The sequence below is a fragment of the Phodopus roborovskii genome, unplaced genomic scaffold, assembly GCF_943737965.1.
Source record: "Phodopus roborovskii unplaced genomic scaffold, PHOROB, whole genome shotgun sequence".
In the NCBI taxonomy this organism is placed as follows: domain Eukaryota; kingdom Metazoa; phylum Chordata; class Mammalia; order Rodentia; family Cricetidae; genus Phodopus; species Phodopus roborovskii.
This window is the reverse complement of record NW_026126470.1, coordinates 993552-1016863: the sequence shown is the minus strand read 5'-3', so window position 1 is coordinate 1016863 and position 23312 is coordinate 993552. Positions and strand designations below refer to the sequence as shown.

General features: G+C 38.4%; 1 protein-coding gene across 4 annotated transcripts; it reads left to right on the top strand.

Moving 5' to 3' along the window:
* The first annotated feature begins 1562 nt into the window (after nt 1–1562).
* Tfg (trafficking from ER to golgi regulator) lies at nt 1563–22785 on the top strand. 4 transcript variants are annotated; one of them, XM_051191695.1, is made up of 9 exons: nt 1563–1799; nt 5918–6149; nt 7323–7406; nt 10408–10554; nt 12018–12185; nt 15734–15874; nt 18629–18718; nt 21242–21282; nt 21986–22135. In XM_051191695.1, the coding sequence occupies exons 2-8, from the start codon at nt 5966–5968 to the stop codon at nt 21274–21276; spliced, it is 849 nt and encodes a 282-aa protein (XP_051047652.1). In that variant the 5' UTR covers nt 1563–1799; nt 5918–5965; the 3' UTR covers nt 21277–21282; nt 21986–22135. The 4 variants fall into 4 exon arrangements, with proteins under 4 accessions (XP_051047652.1, XP_051047648.1, XP_051047650.1 ...); XM_051191691.1 differs by lacking the exon at nt 21242–21282 and having other exon boundaries at nt 21986–22785; XM_051191692.1 differs by lacking the exons at nt 1563–1799; nt 21242–21282 and adding an exon at nt 2320–2461 and having other exon boundaries at nt 21986–22785.
* Nucleotides 22786–23312: the final 527 nt, after the last annotated feature.

Below are 23312 nucleotides of genomic sequence, written 5' to 3'. Positions count from 1 at the left end.
GGACCACTTTGAGGGTCCATAGATATGACATTATAGATAGGATAAGAAGGAAAAGTAGCAAAGGAGCAAATCATATAGGGAGAAGTAGGAATGAAAACAGGGCACACATCTAAGTTTTCTTTCTGGGCACACTTATTCTTCAGCAACAAATCCCCAAACCCTGTGAAAAATAGTCTGCTGGAAGTATCTTGTGAGAAGAGATAGCAGAGTTAGGTTGCACCCCTCCACTTTGCTTTAGTTTTTCTTGTTGTTTAAAAAGATTATTGGGATGACAGTGGGCATCCACTGGTTGCCATGTACTGAATGCAAACAGATGTGTTCAGCATGAAACACCTTCATGTGAACACTGCTCTAAATAAAGAGTAGTGGAAGTGTTCTTGGATTCTAATTACTCAGCCACTAGCTGGGGCCCATCTTGTAAGCAGTCCTTTCTAAAGCCTGAGATCTTTTGCCACTGTGCTCTTTTCTGTATGCCAAAATAACTTTTGGAATTTTTTTCCTGTGCACTCAAAATGTTTTTGATGTTTGATATATGTATGTTTCTTTTCAGTTTTTACGGTTTTTTTTTCTTAAAAATAAAACATTAATGGGTGTGCAGTTCAACGTTTCTCTTCTACAACCCCTTTGACCTAGGGTCTGATTTATATTTAGGAAGAGTGGCAGTTTTACCTCTATGCATAGAAATGTGGCCTTAATAACGTCAAGCCATCAGAAAGGCAGCAGAGTACTATTACCTGACAGCAGCAAATTTCTCGGAATCTGTACTATCCAGTTTTAAATGGGAAGCATTGAGTAATAGTTCCTAGGGAAAAAGGGAAATCTTTTATCTCATCAGCAGCCTCCTGCTTCCTAATCACTGACAGCAACTGTTGAAAGGGCGTTATATGGAATAGTGAGAAACATTTATTGTGGCAACACACTTTTAAGCACACTCTACAAACTCCGGGGATCAGTTTGAGGCTGGCCCATCCAAAGCAAACCCCTTAGGTAAAAAATAAGCCTAAGTGATCGTAGGGTATAGTTCACGTCTTTATCCCCTCCCCAAACCCCCTTGAATCTTTGATTTCCATTCCCGTGGCCTCCCTAAACGTTTGGGTGCCTCTCAGCTGGAGAACTGACTCATCACACTCCTCGCGTTCTCCTGGCAAAGCGCAGGCGCCCACTGGTGAATGAATGAATGAATGGATGGATGGATTTGTAGAAAGAAGGCGGGAAAGGGGTTCGTTTTCTCGAGACCTGACAGACTCGCTGACTAAGGCGGCGGCAGCCACAAACCATCCACAAGAACCAAACCGTCTTGGACAGAGACGCCCGACGACTACGCCCCGCCCACGGGGGGGGAGGGAGGAAATGCTGGCTGTCAGAAAAGCCGGAAGTGCTGCGGCTGCGCCCCGCGCATGCGTGCCCGCCTCGGCTCGCACTTCCTACACCGGGTCACCCAGTGTGGAAGCCAGGCTCCACCGACGCGCAGCCCGGGCTTTGCGGGGCCGGCGCCTCACCCCACCCCGCCGCGCATGCGCCCTGGGCCGGCCCGCTGGCTAAGAGGCGGGGCGCCGGGCCGGGGAGTTTTTATTTTCTCCCTGCTTTGCTCCCGCCCCTGCTCGTCCCACCTGCCACGTAGGGGGCCGCGGCTCTCGCTAGGCTGGTTGGGTGTGTGCGATTGGCCAGGCCTGCGCAGCTTACGGCTCGGCGAGGCTCGGCGGAGGGCGGGCGGGCGAGCGAGCGGTGGCCGAAGCCTCCCTGCGACACTGCGGAGCCCGCGGCGGCCCACGCAGCGCCCGGGTCGGCGGACACAGCGGGTACGGCCGCCGGAGCCCCGCGTGCGGCCGCTCTCCGAGGAGGCCGGGGGACCCGGGAAGGCCGGAGGGCTTCTAGAACCTCCCAGCGCCGGGCGGGTGGGGCCGGGGACCGTGGGAAGGGGCCGGGGGTGAGGGCCGGGGGAGGCCGGCGAGCGGCCCGGCGCGGGGGACGGGAAGGGAGGGGAGGGGAAGCGAGGGGAGGGCGCCTGGCCTGGCTTGGTCCGGTGGGCGACTGGGCCCGCTCGCACCCGGTTCCTGGCCCCTCGGGCCCCCAAAGGGTTGAATTCGCCGATTAGAGAAAGGGGATTGAGGAGGTCCGGGGCGTTTGGACCCTGACCCCTAGAGTGGTTTGGATGGCGGGGCGTGGACCCCAAGGGAATGAATAGATCGAGGTCACAAAAAAAGGAGTCATGCTTAGTGTCCCCTTGAGGCCTTGCCCAGTTTTACTGATGACATTTCGGGACTTTTGTTAAGTTCTGTCTCGGGGCACTGTAGGGAGAATTGTAGACACCTGATCTCAAGGTATACAGATTGAGCCCTTTACTCTGCTTTTTCGCGTAAAGAAAGTACACCTTGAAGAACTTGAGCTCACAGAGCTACCGGTGAAAATGGTTACCATTCTTGATACAGGCATGCCACACAGATTTTGAGGCCTCTTGGCAGTTGAATAATCACGTTTCTCTTTAATTTTAAGGAAACTGTTCGGAGTGTATGTGTGTGATACAAGTGTCTGAATTTTATGAGGGCCTTACCCTCAGGGTTATTTAGCAAGAGGAGTCTGAGGTTTGACTGTTGAACATACTTCCTAGTGTTGGGGGGGCAGGCTTTATGTCCTCGGGCACATCAATTTATCCCAGTCATCAGAAAATTTACTGGATGGAGGGCACGTTAGTGGTTGAGTCACTCTGGACGTCAGAAATTGTAAGACAGCAACAAGATAGGTCCAAAAAAGTGTCATAGGGATCTCACTGGCAGTTCTAGGAACTAATTCATGTTAGTGTCTGCCTAGTTGAAGAAAAGCTGGATTGGACTTGACACCTGTGTGGATAAGGTTTTCTTCTGGGACAGGAAATAACTGTGAAGCTTGTATATTTACCTGAGATCACTGCACCAGTGGGGGGGGGCACAGCTTTTTGCAGAGGCTGCAGGGAATTTACAGTTAATAGGAAACACCAGAAGTGAGTTGGGGCCACTCAGCACAGCAGGTGTTAAGGATATGTAATGTTAGTTTTTAGGTTCATTGGCGTTCAGTGCTTCCCGCTCTCATCAGAGGGCCTATTTCCAAGTGTATTTGTGCTGGAATTTGGGCTTACCTAGGAGTATGTCTTGATATGAGGTGCCCCCCCCCCCTTAGCCACATAAAGAAGGTGGCCAAACCATCTGGAATTGTCTTATGTTCTATCTTTCTTCAAGTGCTTTTGTTCATTAGCCCTTTTGTGCAGGACTCAAAGCTTCTCAAGTAGATTTTGTATGTCAGGTACCCGTGTTAGGTGCTTCAGGGAATATATAATAGTATTTTAAAAAACTAAGCACTGGTCCTCATTGCTGGTTTGTATGGCCTATAGACACAGAAGGCAGTACATACAGGTTTATTGAAAGATATCTTTTCTGTAGAGCTGTCAGCTAAAGCATGGGGTATTTACCATCCTGTTAAATTTACTAGACTTTAGAATCTGGGCTATCGTGGGTGTTCTGTAACTTTTCTTAAAGGCAGAGGATAAACTTGATCAAATGACGAGTTGGTTCCATAGAGGTTTCAGGTCATCACAGTCCTTATGAGAAGTTCACTGTGAGACTGATAAAAACCGTGTGCTCTTTGAATTAAGATAAGCCTGGCATCCAAACTATGGAACATAGTTCACTTTGTTCTACCTTGACTTTGTAGTGTTTTGTTTGGTTTACTGCCCCATTCATTAAAGAGTTACTAGTGAAAATGTGATTCACAGGATGGTGAAGGGGTATATTCATCTAAGGGACAGTTTGAGGGAAAACTGAAGCATTTATGTGAGGAGAATTAGGAGATTTATAGTTAATAATCATGACACAAGGTAGGATTGATTAAAAGCTTCCCAAGTTGAATAGTTTGGTGATTTGGTAGGTGAGGGCTTTTCCACATTTAAGGAGCATGGCAGAATGATTGCAAGAGGAGTATGATGATGGAGATTCAGTACGTTTTAGAGAAGGAAACAGAAAGCTGCCAGCACTGAAAGTTCAAGATTGAAAGCAAAATAACCAGCAGGAGGTTTAGGACAGCTTAAATGGTACTCAGTGGTCATTTACTCCGGACAGACGAAAGTGTTGATGGGAGGAACGTTCTGTGCCGGTAGATAAGCGTGTTCAAGAATTACCTGACCCTCAGAAGAAGGTATTAACCCATTATTTGATCCTAAATATGCACTTTACAGTAGTAATTTGAATTGGTAAAGATCTTACTGTTTAGAATTTAAGATTATAAAGACATACTGAATAACCTGAAATAAAGTAGTAAAAGGAAAAAAACCCAAGAAGGGAAATACTGTAGCAAAGTAGTATTAAGTAGCTACTTTTTAAGAGTTTTTTTATTTTATGTGATACTAAGTATTTATTGAACCCAGAGCCTTATGCATGCTAAGCAAGCACTTTACCATGCTATCCTTATCACTTTTTCTTCTGAGAGAATCACCAGTAGCCTGGACTGATCTTGAACTTGCTTTGTAGTTGAGGTGGCCTTGAGCTCCTGATCTACACTTAGTTCTTTCTTTTTAAAGTAAAGAATGCATGGCTGGGGGATGGCTCAACTGTTAGGAGCATGCACTATTGCAGAGGACCTGAGCTCAGTTTCAGCTCCTGGTGATCCAACACTCTGGCCTTCTGGGGCACCTGTACACAATTAAAAATAAGTCTTAAAAAAAATACAGAAGGACTACTGTCTAATTCTATACACCACTGGTTGGAGGTTATGTGGGTTGGTAGGTTATTGCAGTTGTGTAGCTTGATTGTGGATAGTTTTGTTAGAAAGCTCAGGAGAATATTACTCATTTGTCCTGTCTCTTTGAGTTTCTAAAATAGAAAATTAGAAAAAGTACTCTTGACATCTTATTTAGGAAAAATAGGAGGTTCTGATTTCCACTCCCAGGTTAACATTAGAGTTACAAGTTGACAATTTCGTAGCCATTGAATGTTTGAACAACTGGTGTGTACAAGGTCTCTTCTATACTCTAGGAACTTCTGTATAATGAAGAGGACAGTAAAAAAAATAATGTCTCATAGTGTGTAGTTGCTTGAAAAAGCAGGTGAGAAGATAGTGATGAGGCATTTTAAATTACATTGTTAAATTGCGAATTGTTAATTAGCAGTCTGGTGAGGGGTATGAAAGAGGTCAAGGCAAAGGTAGTAAACTCACCCTGGAGTTGGGAGGGGAATCTTGGACATTGGTGTAGCAGATGTGAGTAAGGAAAGAAGTAGGAAATGGGGATTAGGTTTTATAAGAACAAACTTCTGATTTGTTGAAAATACAGTGAATGTGATGAATATGAATGGAGGTAAATAAGCAGACCATTTGAGGCATTTTAAAATAAATCAGTCAAAAATGTTGACTTGGATGAAGTTGATGAAAGTGAATACTGAATTAGTTGGATTCCCAAAACATGTAGAAGGTGGTAGCAATCGGGTTTGCTGCCACTTTAGATGTTAGGTGTGAAAGAAGGAAGCAGCAAGGCCTTTTTTGTCTTGTGTTACTAGAAGAAAAGAGTTGCTTTTAACATACGCGAAAACTTAGGAGAGGCAACTTTGGGGTAGAAAATCAGGAATTTATTTTTAGATGGTATTGTTAGTTAAGTAGTTGAGTATATAAGTAAAATAATACTGTACACAATAATAGAAATTACATTAGTAATAAAATGCTCCCAGACCATTTAGAATATATGTTAAGAAGACAGGCACTTAATACCGGGTTCACTCTTCCACCCCTCCCCACCCAGAAACAGGGTTTCTCTGTGTAACAGCCCTGGTTATCCAGCTGGCCCTCCCACCTGTACCACCCCCCCCCCCAGCCGTTAGGTACTTTCTTGAAGGTTAACTTCTATTGCTTTCTACTTTCAACTTGTTTGATTGTCTAATCATCAAAACTATTTTATCAGTTTTTTTCCTAGAGTTGTATATATAGAGCCACCATCCTGGAGTCCACCATGAATGGACAGTTGGACCTAAGTGGGAAGCTTATTATCAAAGCTCAACTTGGGGAAGACATCCGCCGAATTCCCATTCATAATGAAGATATTACTTACGATGAGTTAGTACTAATGATGCAGCGCGTGTTCAGAGGAAAGCTTCTGAGTAATGATGAAGTTACAATAAAGTATAAGGATGAAGGTAAGAACATTTTTAAGGGTAGATTTTTAAGGTCTAAGTATTATAGGTATTCTTTTGCCCATTTTTTTAAATGGACTATCTCCCTGTCCCCCCAACTTTGCATGGCCACTTTTATTTACTGTTTGTATAGTTTATACAATTCCTTTGTTCATTAAAAATCTAATTTATTATTAGAAGGGAGTGTCTGACAAAGATACTCATTGTATTTCTGTTACGGGGTTCAAGAGGAAAATGACTAAGACTGAGCGCTGAAAGTTTCTTGCTTATTGCATCTGTATGTCATTTTCCTTAATACGTGTTTATGCACAGAGTCCCTGAGAATTGAACAGTGTATGTATCTGTATATGGGCCTGCTTATAAAGATCTAAAATCTGTTACAAATGACCTAGTTTATTCCTGGTTTCTGACATATTTGACCAGAATAAGTATGTCTAACAAGTTCTAAAAGTGGTTTAGTAGAGTGCCCCAGAACAAAATTACCCAGTTTTTTGAAGACAGTCTTGTCATAATCTTGTGGCTCTCCCCCCTCCCCCAGCACCACCCCTCAGAGTGCTTTGGAAACATTCACTTGATACAGTGTTTTTATTGTTAGGATCCCAGGGGAGCTCATGGTCAGCAGGTGTTATTTTTTATATAAGATTTCACTCTGGTATGCTGAAGTGGTCCTGGAAACCCTTTGTACAGCTCTGTGTTATTATAACTCTGCCTTGATTGGTGGTAGTGCATTTTATTAAAGTAAGGTTTTTTGGAAAGGGTTTTCAGTCTAACCTAGTAATTTGTGTTATTGTTATATCTCTTAAGGCTGAAAGTTAAGGTGTATGATTCATTTTCCAGACAGTATTTTTCTCTGTAGACCAAGCTATCTTCAACTAAAAGATTTTTACCTGCCTTTGCCTTCCTAGTTCCTAGTGCTGGGGTTAAAGGTATGCACTACCACAATCTGCTTAACCTTGGCTACATTTCTCATGAGTATATGATAAATAGTTATAGGATTAGTAAGCAAAGTTGATTTATTAGTTTTAAAAAATCCTTTGCTAGATGGTACTTGATTCTTATGGTGATTCTGATGTGCTCTGTACTTTATAGTTTTGTTTTTAAATGACCTAGTTTTGTATGACCTAGTTTACTATTGTTGCAAATCTAATTTCTTTTTTTTTTTTTTTTGAATTTCAGATGGAGATCTTATAACAATTTTTGATAGTTCTGACCTTTCCTTTGCAATTCAGTGTAGTAGAATACTGAAACTGACATTATTTGGTGAGTGACATACTTTATATTAAGAATTTTAAGGGTAAAATGAAGTGTAAATATATTGAAACATAGCTAAAGAAATTTTCAGGATTATATAAAATAAATGAAGCTTTAGATTCAGAAGACAAGAAAAGTCTTGAAGAAGAAAAAATAAAAATCCTAACTAGATGTATTATAAAACTGGAAAGTACATAAGACAAAGTCATTATCTTAATAAAGGTGGCCAGAACAGATAAGATTTGATCATTGGTGAAGCAATTAGACAGTTTGTATATACTTTTTATTTAGTAATAAAAGCTGGTAGATAGAAATCACATAATGGTTCATATGATTAAAAGAAAAATCTTAAGAGTCTATTGAACTCCAGTAAAAAGTAGAAGTGAAAACATTTTTTGAAGAGATTACATAATCAGTGAATCATTGTTAGAATCTTTAATGTTGGTCTTCAGCAAGAGGGTGATACATGCACATAATCTTGTATTTGAAATCAACATTGTTCTTAAAAAATAGATCAGGAATAGAAAAATAAGTGGGAGAGAAATAATGAGTAGTAATTGTATATAAAGTAACTAGGATGAGAATAAAAAATTTAAGGGCTGGTTTGGAAAGAAATTTGTTGTTTAGAATTTTTTACTTAAGTGTGTATAAATTTTAAGAATGACTGTTGAAAGTTTGGAAATGCTTAGATGGGACAAAAGGAAATAAGATGTACCTATTTGGCATGCTTAGAAGGTGAATAGGAGAAAGAGGGGTACAGAGAAGTAAATAATACAAAACACGTATAAATTGACATATATACACCTGTTAGAAGCAGTGTCAAGGTCTGCAGAGATGGCTCAGTGGTTAAAGTGTGTTCCATATAAACACGAAGACCCCAATTTGGATCCCCAGCACCCACATAAAAGCCAGAGGTAATGGTATATTCCTGTAACCATAGCACTAAGTGGGTAGAGAGAGGCAGATCTCAGGGACTCTGTAGCCAGCAAGTCTAGCCCAAAGGGTGAACCCCAATTTCAGTAAGAGACCCTGTTCCAAAAATAAAGTTTAAGAGCAAGTGGTTAAAGACAGCATAGTCAACTTCTGGTCTCCATGCACGCATACACAAAAGCAGTTTCTTATTGGAGCTGAAATTAAAAAAAAAAAAATTAAAAATCTGATTAAATGTCTGTCTTAAAAGGTATATTAAAAGATTATATGACGTTTGAAAGTTAAAAAGTGTGTATATATGTGTGCGAGTGTGTACAATGCGCACCCGTGCTTATGCAAACTAGACAAAACACAAAGTCAGTTCTTAAAAGAATATACTATATAGAACTTGATTAACAGTCATATAACCCTACGATTTAGGAGTTTGTGGCAAGAGGATGGATCACCCATGAGCCACAGGGATACCAGGCTACAGATATCATAGTCATGGGAGAACTCTTATTTTCTCAGAAACTGATAGTTCAGATAGGATCAAATTTGGTTGTAGACAAAATTGAAATATCTGGTAAGAGGCTGGATCTTGAACATGTAGAAATGAGGAATCAATACAATTTCATTTGTGTTTTCCAAGTTGTGACAATTTTGAGAGAATGGGTAATTAAATGAGATAATGTTGCCTTCTTTAAAAAAAAAAATCCCTGGTAATAAGTAATCTACTGGCTTTACCTAGTACCTGTAGAAGCAGTGAATTTGAAGGACAGTGTTGAGTTACAAGCTCCGCACAACTTGTTAATGGATTGCTTTTGTTATTGAGACAAGGTCTCAATATGTAGGCCTGCCTGGTTTGAGATTCCTTTGTAAACCATGATGGTCTTGAACTCTGAGATTCCACCTGTCTCTACCTCTGAGTGCTGGCATTAAACAAATGCATCACCACCCCTGGCTTGATAGATTACTTTGGGAACAACTGTTTTTGAGACAGGGTTTCTCTGTGAAACAGCCCTGGCTGTCCTGGAACTCACTTTGCACTTGAACTCACAGAGATCCCCCTGTCTCTGCCTCCTGAGTGCTGTGATCAAAGACCTGGCCTGTTTGTGTTAAGTCAAATATAGGCAGGCTGGAAAACATTTGTTACTCATTTTTTGTCTCAATACTTCATCTATAGAGTAATATGTTTTTGTATTAATTCATGAATATTATATGGTACAAAATATAATTTGGAAGTTAAATAATTTCTGTTTAAAAAACTTCAGTTTGGTAATTTTCATGAAACTAGAGCTTCCTGCAGTATCAGTATATTTAATTATAGTTCTTATAGTAAACATTTGTGCAATATTAAGACTGATGGTGTTTCTGCTTCTAGAAAGTACTTATTGTCTTTTCCTACAAAAAAAAAAAAGAAAAGAAAAAAGAAAAAAAAGTTACCCAAAGGCCTGGTGTGATGATACAGGGTTTTTATCCCAGTACCTGAGAGGCAGAGGCAGACAGATCTGAGTATGAGGAGAGTCTGGTCAACATAACAAAGTTCTAGGTTAGCTATGACTTCATAGTAAGACACTGTCTCAAAAACAAAAGGGGTGGGGTCTGATATTTAAATGACATCAACTGCATGTCTTGTTTTTTGTTGCTTTTTAAAGGTATATATTTTAATACTTTAAAATTTTAACATTCTAAAAGTACTTTTAGGGGCTAGAGAGATGGCTCAGTGGGTAAGGTTCTTGCTGTACAACCCTGAGTTCTGAGTTCTAGTCCACAAACCCTCAATGAATCACTAGGCTAGAAAGAGATAGGCAGATCCCTGGGTCTTGCTGGGCAGCCAGTCTAGCCAGCTAGTTTAGTGACAAACCTGTCTCCACTAGTAAGGTTAAAAGCCATAAAGGAAAACAGCCAGCATCAACCTCTGGCCTCCATGGGAGCACTCAACCAGCTTTCATACTGCACATACACAAATAAACTAAAATGAAAAGTAAAGTGACATCTTATTTCTTCTGCTTACTTTTCTTTAGTGTGTGTTATTTTAATGGCATAATTATTCTAATTTTATTTCCTAAATCTAAACAAACTAATGATTCCATTTTAGTTAATGGCCAACCAAGACCCCTTGAATCAAGTCAGGTGAAATATCTTCGTCGAGAACTGATAGAACTTCGGAATAAAGTGAATCGTTTATTGGATTGCTTGGAGCCACCTGGAGAACCAGGGTCTTCTACCAGTATTCCCGAGAACGGTAAACTGAGCTTGTTATATTCCATTCTGATGAGTCCTCCTGCCATGTTTGTGGGGAGAGAGAGGGGTGTGAGTGTGATGATTATTTGGTAGGAGTAGGATGACATCCTTCACATCTTTCTTTATTCTTGTTCCTGCTTCTGTATGTATTAGCATCCGACAACAGCTGTTTGTCAGGATTACTGTGAAGTAGCATACTGCTTCTTGGATTGAATCATAGAGCTGTGGGAGAACAGCATTTACATAACCATGTCAAAGATTTTGAAGGACAGACCAAAATTCAACCAGCATAGCTATTACCATGCAGCAGTTGCCCAAGTGGCCCATATTCTTCTCTAAGGAATAGAACTCTGTTATATAGTGTTTCATGGTGGGCTTGGTTTATTTTAGAGGTCTAGATTAGTAGAGGCAGTTGTAGCATGGAGGGGATTCAGTTGCAAAATTAGTGTGGAATGTTCTTGGGCTATAATCTACTTGGGGAATTCGAGGTCATTGAAAGACCCTATATGAAAAAGCAAACTAAACAGCTCTCTGGAGATTGTCTTCTGGCCTAAACGTGCACTCGTGTGAACACCCACCCACCCACACACACACAAGTTAGTGTTATTGCTGTGATGAAACACCATAACCAAAAGCAGCTTGAGGAGGAAAAGGTTTATTTGGCTTACATATCCTGAATCATAGTCCACTGATGGGAACTGAGGCAGGAATAGGGAAGCAGGAGCTGGAAGCAGGTCATGGAGGAGGGCTGCTTACTGACTTACTGCTTATGGCTTGTTCAACCTACTATTTTATAGAACCCAGGACCATCAGCCCAGGGGTGGCCTCATCCACAATAGGCTGGACCCTCCCACACTAATCATTAATTAAAGAAAATGCCTCTTGGTCTTGTGTGCAGACCAGTCTTAGGGAGGCAATTTCTCAACTGAGGTTCCTTCTCAGATGTCTATAGCTTGTTTGTCAAGTTGACATAAAAACTAGCCTGCTCAGACTCCAAAAAAAGTAAAATGTAAAATGATTGTGTTTGTCAAGGAACTTTAAAATAATAACAACAATTTACTTTCTCCTTTTCTCAGTTCTTTTTTGCTTTTGAGACAGACTTGCTATGTAGCTTAGGCTGGCCTAGAACTCTTGATCCTCCTGTCTTAGCCTCCTGAGTGTCAGTGTTACAGGCAGGCACCATTCGCTGTGCTCAGCTTAATCTAGTAAATCTAAAAATGGGAGTGATAAGAAACAATAATTCTTTTTGAAAAACTGCTCCTTATCTTGTATTCCCTTTTACCCATTTTTCCTGAAGCATAAACAGACTTAAAGAAAGTAAAGCAGCCTATAGTTCTATATTCACAAATTCTTACTCGAAGAGTCCTGAAAATATTTATACACATGAATATTTTCTTGTCTTATATTTTTTATGCCTTTTTGAGTATAGATGATATAAACTTGTTTACTCCTTTATTGTTACAGATACTGTGGATGGCAGGGAGGAGAAGCCTGCTGCTTCCGATTCTTCTGGAAAACAGTCTACTCAGGTTATGGCAGCAAGTATGTCAGCTTTTGATCCTCTGAAAAACCAAGATGAAATCAACAAAAATGTCATGTCAGCATTTGGATTAACAGATGACCAGGTTTCAGGTAGGTCAATTCCTTTCTCTTCTCTTCTTTCCTGAATATGGTAAAATACTACATCTTAAGGGTTTAGGCAGTTACCTTTTTACATATGTAAGTTCTTATAAAACAAGAAAATGCATGATTTCAGCACTCCCAAAGAGATTTATTTTGGCCTTTCCAGTCCATAGCACTCTCTTTCCACCTTAAAGAATAACTACAGTTTGTTTCAGCTAAATTTCGTTAAAAGCAATATTTTCAGAATCTACAAAATCTTCCAAATATTTTGTAGGATGGAAATTGTATTTGATAGGTTTTGCTATATCTTCTGATCTTAGGATATTAAACAGATTTCTGGTTAATATATTTTATTCAGATTTTCAGCTTTAAAGTAGTAACGTGTATTGTGATTATTGTGATTTACTCTTTCCTCTTAGTTTTTGGTTATCATTTCATTATTATTCCTGTTTTTCTTTGGGGATCCTTATTACACATTCATTGCTGAACCCTTCATGTTTTTTATTGGCTGCTTTCCTGTTTTATAATATGTGTCAGATTTTCTTGTTTCTGTCATGCAGTTTTTCATTATAAAGTGGGCGTTTTCATTAGTGTATCTTTTTGACTTTTGTTTTTGATGTTTTTATTGTTTTTTTTTTTTTTTCTAATAGCATTGCTGTTGCCCTTCCAGACTTAAACTACTGGGGGACAGTAGCTTGATCTCTGGTTTTCAGCAGTGGATTCTGCTTTCTTTCCTTTTTTTTCTTTCTGAGCCCACTTAGAGTTACCCCATTCCCAAAACAGATGAGTGGCTAAAGATTTGGGCATAGTTTATAATTATTTTAGTCCAAGTAATTAGCCCTTCAATGACAGGGAGTTTCACCTTCATTTCCAGCTCCTTGCCCAACCGTGAAGTTGTTAACATGATGGTTTTCTGCCATTGAAGCTACAGAGATCAAGTCTTGAAATTCTTAATTCACTGTGTTTCTCCTGGGTAAACTCTTTTCTGGTTTCTGTGACATTTGATTGACAGTAGTTATTTTAAATAATTGTTTTCTTCTGCTTTGTTCAAGTTTTTTGCTACCTGGGGAAGGGTTAACTGGAACCATTTACTTTGCCATTTTCAGCAGTTGGACATAGAGAATTTATTTGGTCTCTTCATTTTAATTTTCTTGGAAACTTTTGTGGGATCATTCACTGAAGAGAATGGTGTTAGATTTTGAGGCGGCAGTTGAATATATTACTTGTTAACAAAAGATAACCAAGTGGTGCATCTGAAAAAGAGTATGAACTACTTTTTCAGCCACTTCAAATGGGTGGAAATGCTGTATGAAAGCCAGCCTTGAAACTGTAATTGAATGTCATATGTCAGACCAGAGTATTTTGATTGTGATCTTTATTATATGAAGACCGTTTTCATGTGGATTTGTGCACTTAGTTGGTCATACACTTAGTTGTCTTCATATTGACAGCAACCAGAGAACTTTCTAAATTCTCATACGTGATATGGTTAGGGGAAGAAATAGCTACCACAGTAATGTAGAAGTGATAATAAATGAAGTATTAGAAAAACAGTATGAGCAACCGTCTTAAGATTCATACAAGACATAAAAGAAGAGCCAAGCACTGAGTATTTTTAGGATTAATAGTATAGTACCTTCTAGGGAAAGTGCATGTGTGTGTACACAAGTAAAGTGGTGGTAAACCAGTCAGCCTTACATTTTAACTGGGCTGTCAGCTTTCCCATTAGTATAACCCAGTGTAGAGTCTCATTAGTACATGACTATTAAAGGGGCAAACCATATACCTAAAATGGTAGTCTATCAGCTTTGTCTTGCAGTGACAAAATGCCTGAGAAAATAGGTTGGCAGTGGTTCTCAATCTGTGGGTTATGACCCCTTTGGGGATTGCGTATCAGATGCCCTGAATATGTATTTACATTGTAATTCATAACAGCAAAATTACATTTATGAAGTAGCAATGAAATAATTTTATCACAGGTGTCACCACAACATGAGGAACTGTAAAGGGCTGTGGTATTAGGAAGGTTGAAAACCACTGGCTTAGGGGGAAAGGAATGCATTTTTGGTTTGTTGTCCCAGAAATCTCAGTTCATGGTCCATTGGCTTCATTGGCTTAGCCCTGAAACAAGGCAAAGCACCATAGGGGCTGAGTGTGTATAAGAGAAGGCTGTTTATTTTGTGGTGGTCAGGAAGCAAATGAACAAGTAAAAGGGGCTTAGAGACAAGATGGATTCTTAAAGTACTTGCTCTCAAGAATCCACTCCTTTTTACCTTCTAGTAGCCTACCCCACCATCAGTGAGATAATCCAATTATGAGTTCCAAGCACTTTTGTTTCAGATGCTTCTCAAACGTTCATTAGCCTTACTAGTACTTGGTCCTTGGTGATATTTTAGATTTGAACATGATAAATTCTGAGGACAGCACTAGAGAAGTTAGAGACTGCTTTCAGAGAAAGCCTGTGAACAAGTATTTAAGTCAAGCTTTAGAGTGGTAATTGCTTTTAGAAGATTAAGCTGTAAGATCTCTTTAATTCAAAATCCTTCTCGAGTAACCTTGAAGTCAGAACTCGTGTGCTTCTTACATAATTAGAGAGATTCAGTAACCTACCCGAAGTCAGCAGTCACTGTTAGCTCTGTCAGTGTGCCGCCTAACTAAACTGAACTCCAAAATCTCTTTACACCACTCCTCTGTATTACTAAAGTAACTTAAAGGAGTAAACCTTCTGTAGTTATCTTCAAATATTATACTTACTGTCACATAGTAGAGCTGTACAGAGAATCTAGATTTGATTTTCTGTACTCCTGTGTTCCTTATCCTGGCATTCCTTACTTATCCTGGCAGAGTTTGATTGACCGCAGGTATCAGTAGAGTCCTAGGCATTATGGAAGCAGAAAAGAACCAGAGCATGACCAAAGTTCTTTACGTCTTAAGGAGACCTGGGCCTGTGTAGATATACAAAGTAGAGCTCAGTGTAGCTCGTAATAAAAGTAAGCCATAGAGAAATTCACTTGGGAATAAAGTTTAAGTCAAAAGGCTTACTAGAATTGTAACTAGGTTTAAAGAATGTCGTGTAAGTATGTGACTGTTGTAATTCATCATAGAGAGTGGAAGAATGGTAGAGGCCAGAAATGAGTAGATATCCTATGAGACTATGGAGTGGGGCATTTTAACTGAAAGGGGAACATGTGAGAAGACAAGTGAGAAATGTTTGGATCCCTGAATATCAACCAGGATGATGAAATTGAATGTGCTGGCAGTAGAGGCCTGCTTACGAAAGCAGCACTGGTTTTGGTAGACTGTAGATAGGAGTTTTAATTTTGACATGGAAGGTTAGAACTCAGGAATTTAGCTTTTCACACATTGCAGGAAATGACTTCCAATTTTTACTTTGGATCCTAAAGACTGGAGATGTGAAAATACAGAGCACAGAAGCCTGGTGTATCCTTGGTGATGTGGTTACTGCATAGTGATTTATTTTATTGCCTGTACTTCTAATTGTGCATGTTAGGGAAAGGGTGAACAGGGTAATTAACTGACTTTTCATGACCATCCAGGGCCTCCCAGTGCTCCTGCAGAAGACCGCTCAGGGACTCCTGACAGTATTGCTTCTTCCTCCTCAGCAGCACACCCACCAGCGGGTCAGCCACAGCAGCCTCCGTATACAGCAGCTCAGACACAAGCAGGTCAGATTGAAGGTGAGATAGCACTCAGAGCCCATGTGTCGAAGGCACGTGTGCGATATTTATGGAAGCATTATTGGTAATGGCAACACATTTAACGTAAAATAGTTTTATTTATTGTCATGGAACCAAATAATATATGGGGTATGTTTCTGATTATTGAAAATTAGAAAAAAAGGGATGAAAAATGTTAATATAAACACAAGATTGGGGGAAATGACTTTATATTCTCCCCTCCAAAAACTGTACATTTTCTGTCACTTAAAAAGGTTTTAAATAGACACAATGGTGCATGATTTTAGTAGATTGCTTATTTGGTTAACAGTGCATTTTAACTCGATATTTTTCTCTACAAATTTAGTGTCCTCAGTACACATTTTACTTTAAAGCAGTAAACACCAGGTAGAGCTTTAAAATTTTTTACCAAAGGGTCAGTTGGTGATAATGATGTGTAATAATAATAAGTTTTTCATACCTAAAGCAAGTGATTGAAGTTACCATTTACATTATAAGTTCTTCATACCTAAAGCAAGTGATTGAAGTTACCATTTACATTATATAGCCTAAGGTGAGCTGTGACTAGAATCCTTTTGTCCTATGGCATTTTTCATGCTTGTCCCTGAATCAATATGAGTCCCTGGGGACTAACAGGAGGGATCTTGCTGAAGAGTGGTTTAATCAGTGGTTTAATTCTTATGTTAAGGCTTTTCTCCCCCACCTTTAGTTAGTCCTATTCTGCATCCAAAATACAACAGTCAGAACTAGACCTAAAGTCTAGTAAGGGTTCAAGTGGGAGGTAGAGCAGGACGCAGAGTGTGGATAGACAGACTGTAACAGCTGTGTTAAGTGAACTAAAAGCTGCTGAAGCACTGCTGTAGGTTATTACTGAGAGGAATCGTACAAAGTAAGGTCAGTGAGCAGGAGTGAGATGTAATACCCGCTCAGCACAATTTCACATTGTCTTTTGAGGATTTTTTTTATTGCCAAAAGTTCAAATCAGTAAAGTTTTAAGAATAGCAATATTATAATGAAAATGACCTTCCACCTGTGTTCGCTAGCAACCACATACCCTCCTCCAGAAGCATCAGGTTAATACCACTGATATGGTACTAATTCTATGGCTTGCTATAGCTACTGCTTATCTTACATTTAAGGATGTAGTATAGTCATAAGGGAAAAAAATTAATAACTAAACTAGTCCTAGATCAGAGTTATATAAATTATACTAGAAGTCATATATAATTTAAAGTTTGTTATTAGATGCCTTAGAACATTTTCTTAAAGGTACCACCAATTTTAAATATATTTTATTTAACCAAGTTAGTCTACTAAATCACTATGAAAGCATCGATTTAGGAAGATGTTAGTAGTTTTTGGTATATTAGAAGTGACAGAGGTATGGAGCATTTTAAATAGCATATAGTGTGTCCCATTTCAGACTGGCTACGGTTTCAGTAGTGTAGGTGCCACATCTTGTGACAGGCTGTTGTGTTGGATATAATGTATAGCTAAAAATAAGTGAGCTGCTTTAGTGAATACTTTTTGATATATAATGTATGCATTTTAGACATTGCCAATTATTTAGATCAACTTCCAATTATATTTTGAGCAGAATTATCAACAGAAAGTATGACTTAATTGGTTAACATGATCTCTTATGAAGTTGATATGAAATAAAATTTAAGAATTACGGATTATTAATTGAATACTGTAAATACCATATATTCTCCAAAAGGCTTTTTTTACTATTGATTGTAATTTTAATATCTTCTTCAGTTGGAAGGCTCAAGCTTAAGTATAGTTCAGTGGCCAAACATATACCTTGCTTATGTGAGGTTCTAGGTTTAAGTTGAAAAGTGAAAATGTAGAGGCAAACCAGTCTTTGAGTTGAACCTGCTCTGGCCTATATAATTAGTTTCAGGCCAGCCAGGGCTACTTAGTGAGACTCTTGCCTTAAAAAAACATAGTTCTATGTCAGTTAATGATGGAGAACTGTCCGAGAAATGGGCCGTTAGATAACTTTGGCCTTGTGTAAACACCATAGAGCAGTGGTTCTCAACCTTCCTAATGCTGCTACCCTTTAGTATAGTTCCTCATGGTGTAGTGACCCCCAGTGATATTATTTTTTTGTTGCTACTTCATAACTAATTTTGCTACTGTTATGTATTGTAAATATCCATGTTTCCCTATGATCTTTGGGGGTCACAACCCATAGGTTGAGAAACACTGCCATAGAGCATGTTTATATAAACAAAGGTGGCTCCAACATCACTAAGTGATGTAGTATAGTGTGTTACACAGTGAATGACCAAGTTGAAAATGATTAAAGAAAATAAAAGGATATTGTTATTCCAAAGTCAGTGCCCTTCTTCCTCTGTAATTTGATAGATGCTGAAAATGAAATGACTTTAGTGAGAAAAGTGCTGTGAATTATCAGAGAGGTATTGCTAACATACAAAGATATGGCAGTGTACTTATCCTCTTTCTCTGAATACTTACCTGGTGGCATATAGTTTTAAAAATGTGTTTTCTGGAGTTTATGAAGTGGTAACTACTAGAGTAACATCATATACATAATTGCTTCCTGCTGACATTTTTAGCAGCTTATTTATAGCAGAACAGTCACCCTTATTTATTCTTGTCTTCATAGACATTTAAAATATTATTCAACATGCTTATGTATTACATTGGGGGGTAATATAAAGGTGTTCTAAAAATATTTTTCTGCCAAGTTAAACCTTCCCTTTCTGTCTGTGTTTTCTTTTATAGGTCAGATGTACCAACAATACCAGCAGCAGGCTGGCTACGGGGCACAGCAGCCTCAGGCTCCTCCTCAGCAGTATGGTATTCAGTATTCAGGTGAGCAGGTGTTAAAAGGGAGTTAATTTGCAGGTTTTGATCTGTTTCTATAGTCATTAAATTTTATGTTCTTCCTCCTAAGTACATTGTCATAATACCTTATTGGGGAAGCAGTACTTACTTACATTTAAATTGTCATGTTTTATCAAGTCAGCATTTCATTTTTTCAATGAGCAGTTATGTAATTAGAGAGATGATTATGTAGTATAAAAATGTTTTTCTAACATTAACAATCTAAAACTCTTGATAATTTTTTCCCTCAATTTGAAGTTAAGATTTTCTTTACCTGTACTACTCATAACTCTAGGGTATTATTAGTATTTATAGATATGTCAACAATTTCCTCACATATGCAGAGGTGAACTTAATAAAAACTAAATTAAATTACTTAGAATTTTAGTTTGTGAAAATATACTAGTATATAAAACAGTGGAATTCAAGGAAGTAAAAGTATTTAGATGTTTGAACCATGCCGTCAGATGAGGTGACGGCAGTTGCTATCTGACCCAGAGGTTTCAAATACATGGCATGTCCAAATCATCTGAAGACATTATTTTTAGCTGGGTCACATTCCCATAGACTTGAGTGTTTCGTTTTAATTTTACAATTTGTTCGCTGAAGATATGATACGATAAATTTCTTTGGTGTAGCTTTTGTTATAATTCAGGTACTTTTTTATATCCACTTTTTTATGTAATGAAAGATTAAAATAGCTTCTATAAATTATAAAATTCTATTTTCAAGGTTTTGTGTTATTGACAAGTATAGATATGTAACTGTAGATAGAGATATAGCAGATATAGCTATGGTGTAAATCTGCTACTGCCTGATTTTGTCAAGGAAGCTTTTATTAGGACACTCCATCCTCCTTTTTTTCTACTGGTCCTTTTTGCCTTTGCTGATGTACTTTGGCACTCTACTGACCATAGAGTGAGTTGTTACAGCAGTAAGAGAAGCAATGCAGCCCACAAAGCCTAAAGTATTTATTATCTGGCCCTTTTATAGGAAAAGAGGCTGAGCCTTCATCTCTAATTGGTGCAGACAGTTGCTGATTGCTAACCTAGACTACAAAATTTTGTCAGCAATTAAATTTGGTGTATTTTTACACATACAGTAATTTTGTTTGGATTGTATTTGCTGTAGAGTGACTTTTTACATTATAGTTGCTAGATCTAGTATTAAATTATAGATGGAATGAATTTAAAGGATTTTTTTTTTTTTTTTAGTGTTTTAAAAAGTGTGTATGGTACAAATTATATAATGTATAGAAACAATAGGCTTCCAGAGAGAGTTGTCATCTGACCTAGGAGATACTCTCAACCCTCATTGTACTTCAGGACCTCCTGAGCAGCTTCTTAACCCAGGCCCTATCCCTTTTGACTTCGGTTTGCTTGGAGGTCACTGTCTTGTCCTTCTCACCCAAGACATGCAGATAATTCAGTGCTGGAGCTGGAACCCAACCTTGTTCTCTTAACACCATTTTATATTCTCCAATTTAGAGCAGAATGGTCAATATTTTAGGCTTAGTTGTAGCTATCTATTGATTTAAAAAAATACCTAATTCTTGCAATTTGTGATGTCTTTACATAAAATTCATTTTGGAAGCTTTTAGGGTGCAACAATGAAGACAAGTAGATGAAGTGGAGGGAGATTGCTACATTGTGATTGATAGTCCAGTAGACTGAAATGGCACTGTTAGCACTTACTGCTGTTTCCTCGCCTGAGCAGTAATTAAGACTCCAGGTACTTCCTGATTAAATTTAAAGAAGTCTAGATTCCAGTTGCAAAGTGAAAAGACGTTTGTTTTTATTGTTCCTCCTTCAAGTAAGATAGTTATTTTCAATGTAAAGGTGTTCCACAAAAACTTAGAGTAAAAAGTTTCTCTTCATAGTTTTTGTAGGGGCTGGTGATTGGCTCGAGCTCGAGGTTGAGAGCATCTTACAACCACCAGAAATTCCAGCAAGTCCTATGCCCCTCTTCTGGCTTGGGTGGAAGGGTGTATACACGCACACACAATTTTAAGCTTTGCATAGAAGAAAGGAGAAATTACATGACATTTAAGATCTTAGCATAAATTATTTTAGTTCAGTATTCAGGTGCTACCATGAATAGTTGGTATCTACACTTTCTCTTAGAAATTTTAGTCAGGGTCTTTCTTCACTGAGTAAAATTTAGTGCTTTTCAAATTTCCTATTTTCTTGACTTTGAGAACTATTTTCTTGACTTTGAGAACTATGGAAATAGTCAACTAATTTCTCTGCCTGGAGACTTAGTAGTGGTGCTGGTGGTAGTGACATTGACCAATCTGACACCTTTGGTTTGCCAGTTTTCCCTCTGACTTTCCAGTTTTGTTCATGGACTTTGTCATAAAGGTTTCTTTCATAAGTAAATTTTGAACCCAGGTTCAAGGTGAGTTCAGAATATACTCAAATTCATTCAATCCTTTTTTTTTTTTTTTTCCTAAATGCAGGGTTGTACATATTTTAATAATTGTCTTATGTATCTGGTATTTAATGCTGACAGGATTCCAGTCAATGGAGAGGTTTCATTGCAAGTAGCTGCAGGTGTGTTTCATGGTAGAGATAAAAGTTTTTAGTGAAGCAGATTTTATTTTTAATTATATCCTAATAAATAACGACTAGATACTAGATAATGATTTTGTGGGGCAATGTGCTTTTTTTTTTTTTTTTGGTTTGTTTGATATGCCATACTAAGTCAAAATTTGAACTGTGAAGGCAAAGTATACCAATTATAAAAGATTTTAAGAAATGTAAAAATGGTGCTCAGCAGCAATGATTCTTGTTATTCACTTATAGTGAATAAACTTAAAAATACTCTTCATGTAAATGAAGTGTTTTAAACTTTCTAAAGCACTTGTCTATGTGTTTTCATGTGGTACTGTTAAATAGGACCTTTCTCCAAACCTGATTAGTGCCTACGTTTCATCTTCTTAGAAAGCATAATTCTTTTACTTATTATTTGAGCATCTATTCTAGGAATATGCAGATGGGAATTTGCTCAAAGGTTTAGTTTTAAAGCAGTTGTAATGAAAAGATGTGAATTTTAGACTACAGATTTTAAAAATTGGAAAATTTTTATAAATACTTGGCCTTGAGATTTTATGCTGGACTTTCTACGTAAATGCTTGTGAATACATTAAATTTTTAATCATTTTTTGGTCCATACCAGTAAGACTAGTTCTCTGGAAAACTTTCAACACCAAAAGAACCAAGACATACATATATGTTCTTTATTTTGCCTTTTCAGCTAGTTACAGCCAGCAGACTGGACCCCAACAACCTCAGCAGTTCCAGGGATATGGCCAACAACCAACTTCCCAGGCACCCGCTCCTGCCTTTTCCGGTCAGCCACAACAACTGCCTACTCAACCACCACAGCAGTACCAGGCGAGCACTTATCCTCCACAAACTTACACTACCCAGACATCTCAACCTGCTAATTATACCGTGCCCCCTGGCACTCAGCCTGGAATGGCTCCAAGTCAACCTGGTGCTTACCAACCAAGACCAGGTTTTACGCCATCTCCTGCAGGTACCATGACCCCTCCTTCCAGTGGGCCTAACCCTTATTCACGTAACCGTCCTCCTTTTGGCCAGGGCTATACCCAACCTGGACCTGGTTATCGATAAGGAGGTTCAGCTACACTAATAATGGCTAACAGCCTCCCAAAAGACTACAATACTATTTTGTTTCAATTTGTACTGTATTGAAGTTCAAAAATTTAAAAAGCAAGAGCAATTTTTATGATATCATTGTTACTGTTAATTAAAGTATAATTTGCTAGAATACATATACACAGCAAGATCAAAATGAACATTTTCTCCCCTGCTTAAAACTGTATGTAGCAGCTTCCTAGTTATTTTGGAACACTACTCTTTCATATAAAATGATTGGCTTTCTACTTCCCAGAGTATATTAAAAAGCTAGGCTAAGGTTCAGCCTATTTGCTATTAACATGATATACTAAAAATAGAGCCCTTTGACAAGATGACTAGATATTATGTATAAAATGTAACATTGATAGGCTAATAAAGGCGATTGAATCCAATTAGTAGTCTTGTAATTTATTTCAGACATAAGGAAAATGGTCATATCTAATTGGCATATGGTTTTCAAGTAAAATTTATGAAATTGTTTTCATTTGAGGAAAAATATATATGGAAGTTCTTAATTTCCTGATTTTCCTTATGGAAATAAAGATATACTTAGATATACTTAAGAGAAACATTTTTTAGAAACCTACATCTTTTTATTGCTTAAATACAAAATGTATTGATGAAGCTGAAGCATACTGAAAGATATATACACAGGGAACGAATGTCTTTTCAGGGTAGGCAGTAATATTCTTGGCTCCTTCCTCCAGATGAAGGAGAGCAGCAGTGCTTTCTCTTTTTCCATGAAAATGAGTCACCTTTGTTACAGCTTGAGTAAAATAGTCACAAAAACAACCTGTAATACATTCATTCATGGCCTTAATGTATCCATATATCCTAAAAAAGATAGCATCTTCCCATGCACATATATCCTATAAACGATAGCATCTTCCCATGCAGACTTCACACTCAGTTTCTAC

Bases quoted from the DNA above. Each gene is read 5' to 3' on its own strand.
- Tfg (XM_051191691.1), top strand. From the start codon at position 5,966: ATGAATGGACAGTTGGACCTAAGTGGGAAGCTTATTATCAAAGCTCAA. The intron at 10,555-12,017 runs GTAAACTGAGCT...TTATTGTTACAG, and splicing joins TACCAGTATTCCCGAGAACG to ATACTGTGGATGGCAGGGAG. The intron at 12,186-15,733 runs GTAGGTCAATTC...ATGACCATCCAG, and splicing joins AACAGATGACCAGGTTTCAG to GGCCTCCCAGTGCTCCTGCA.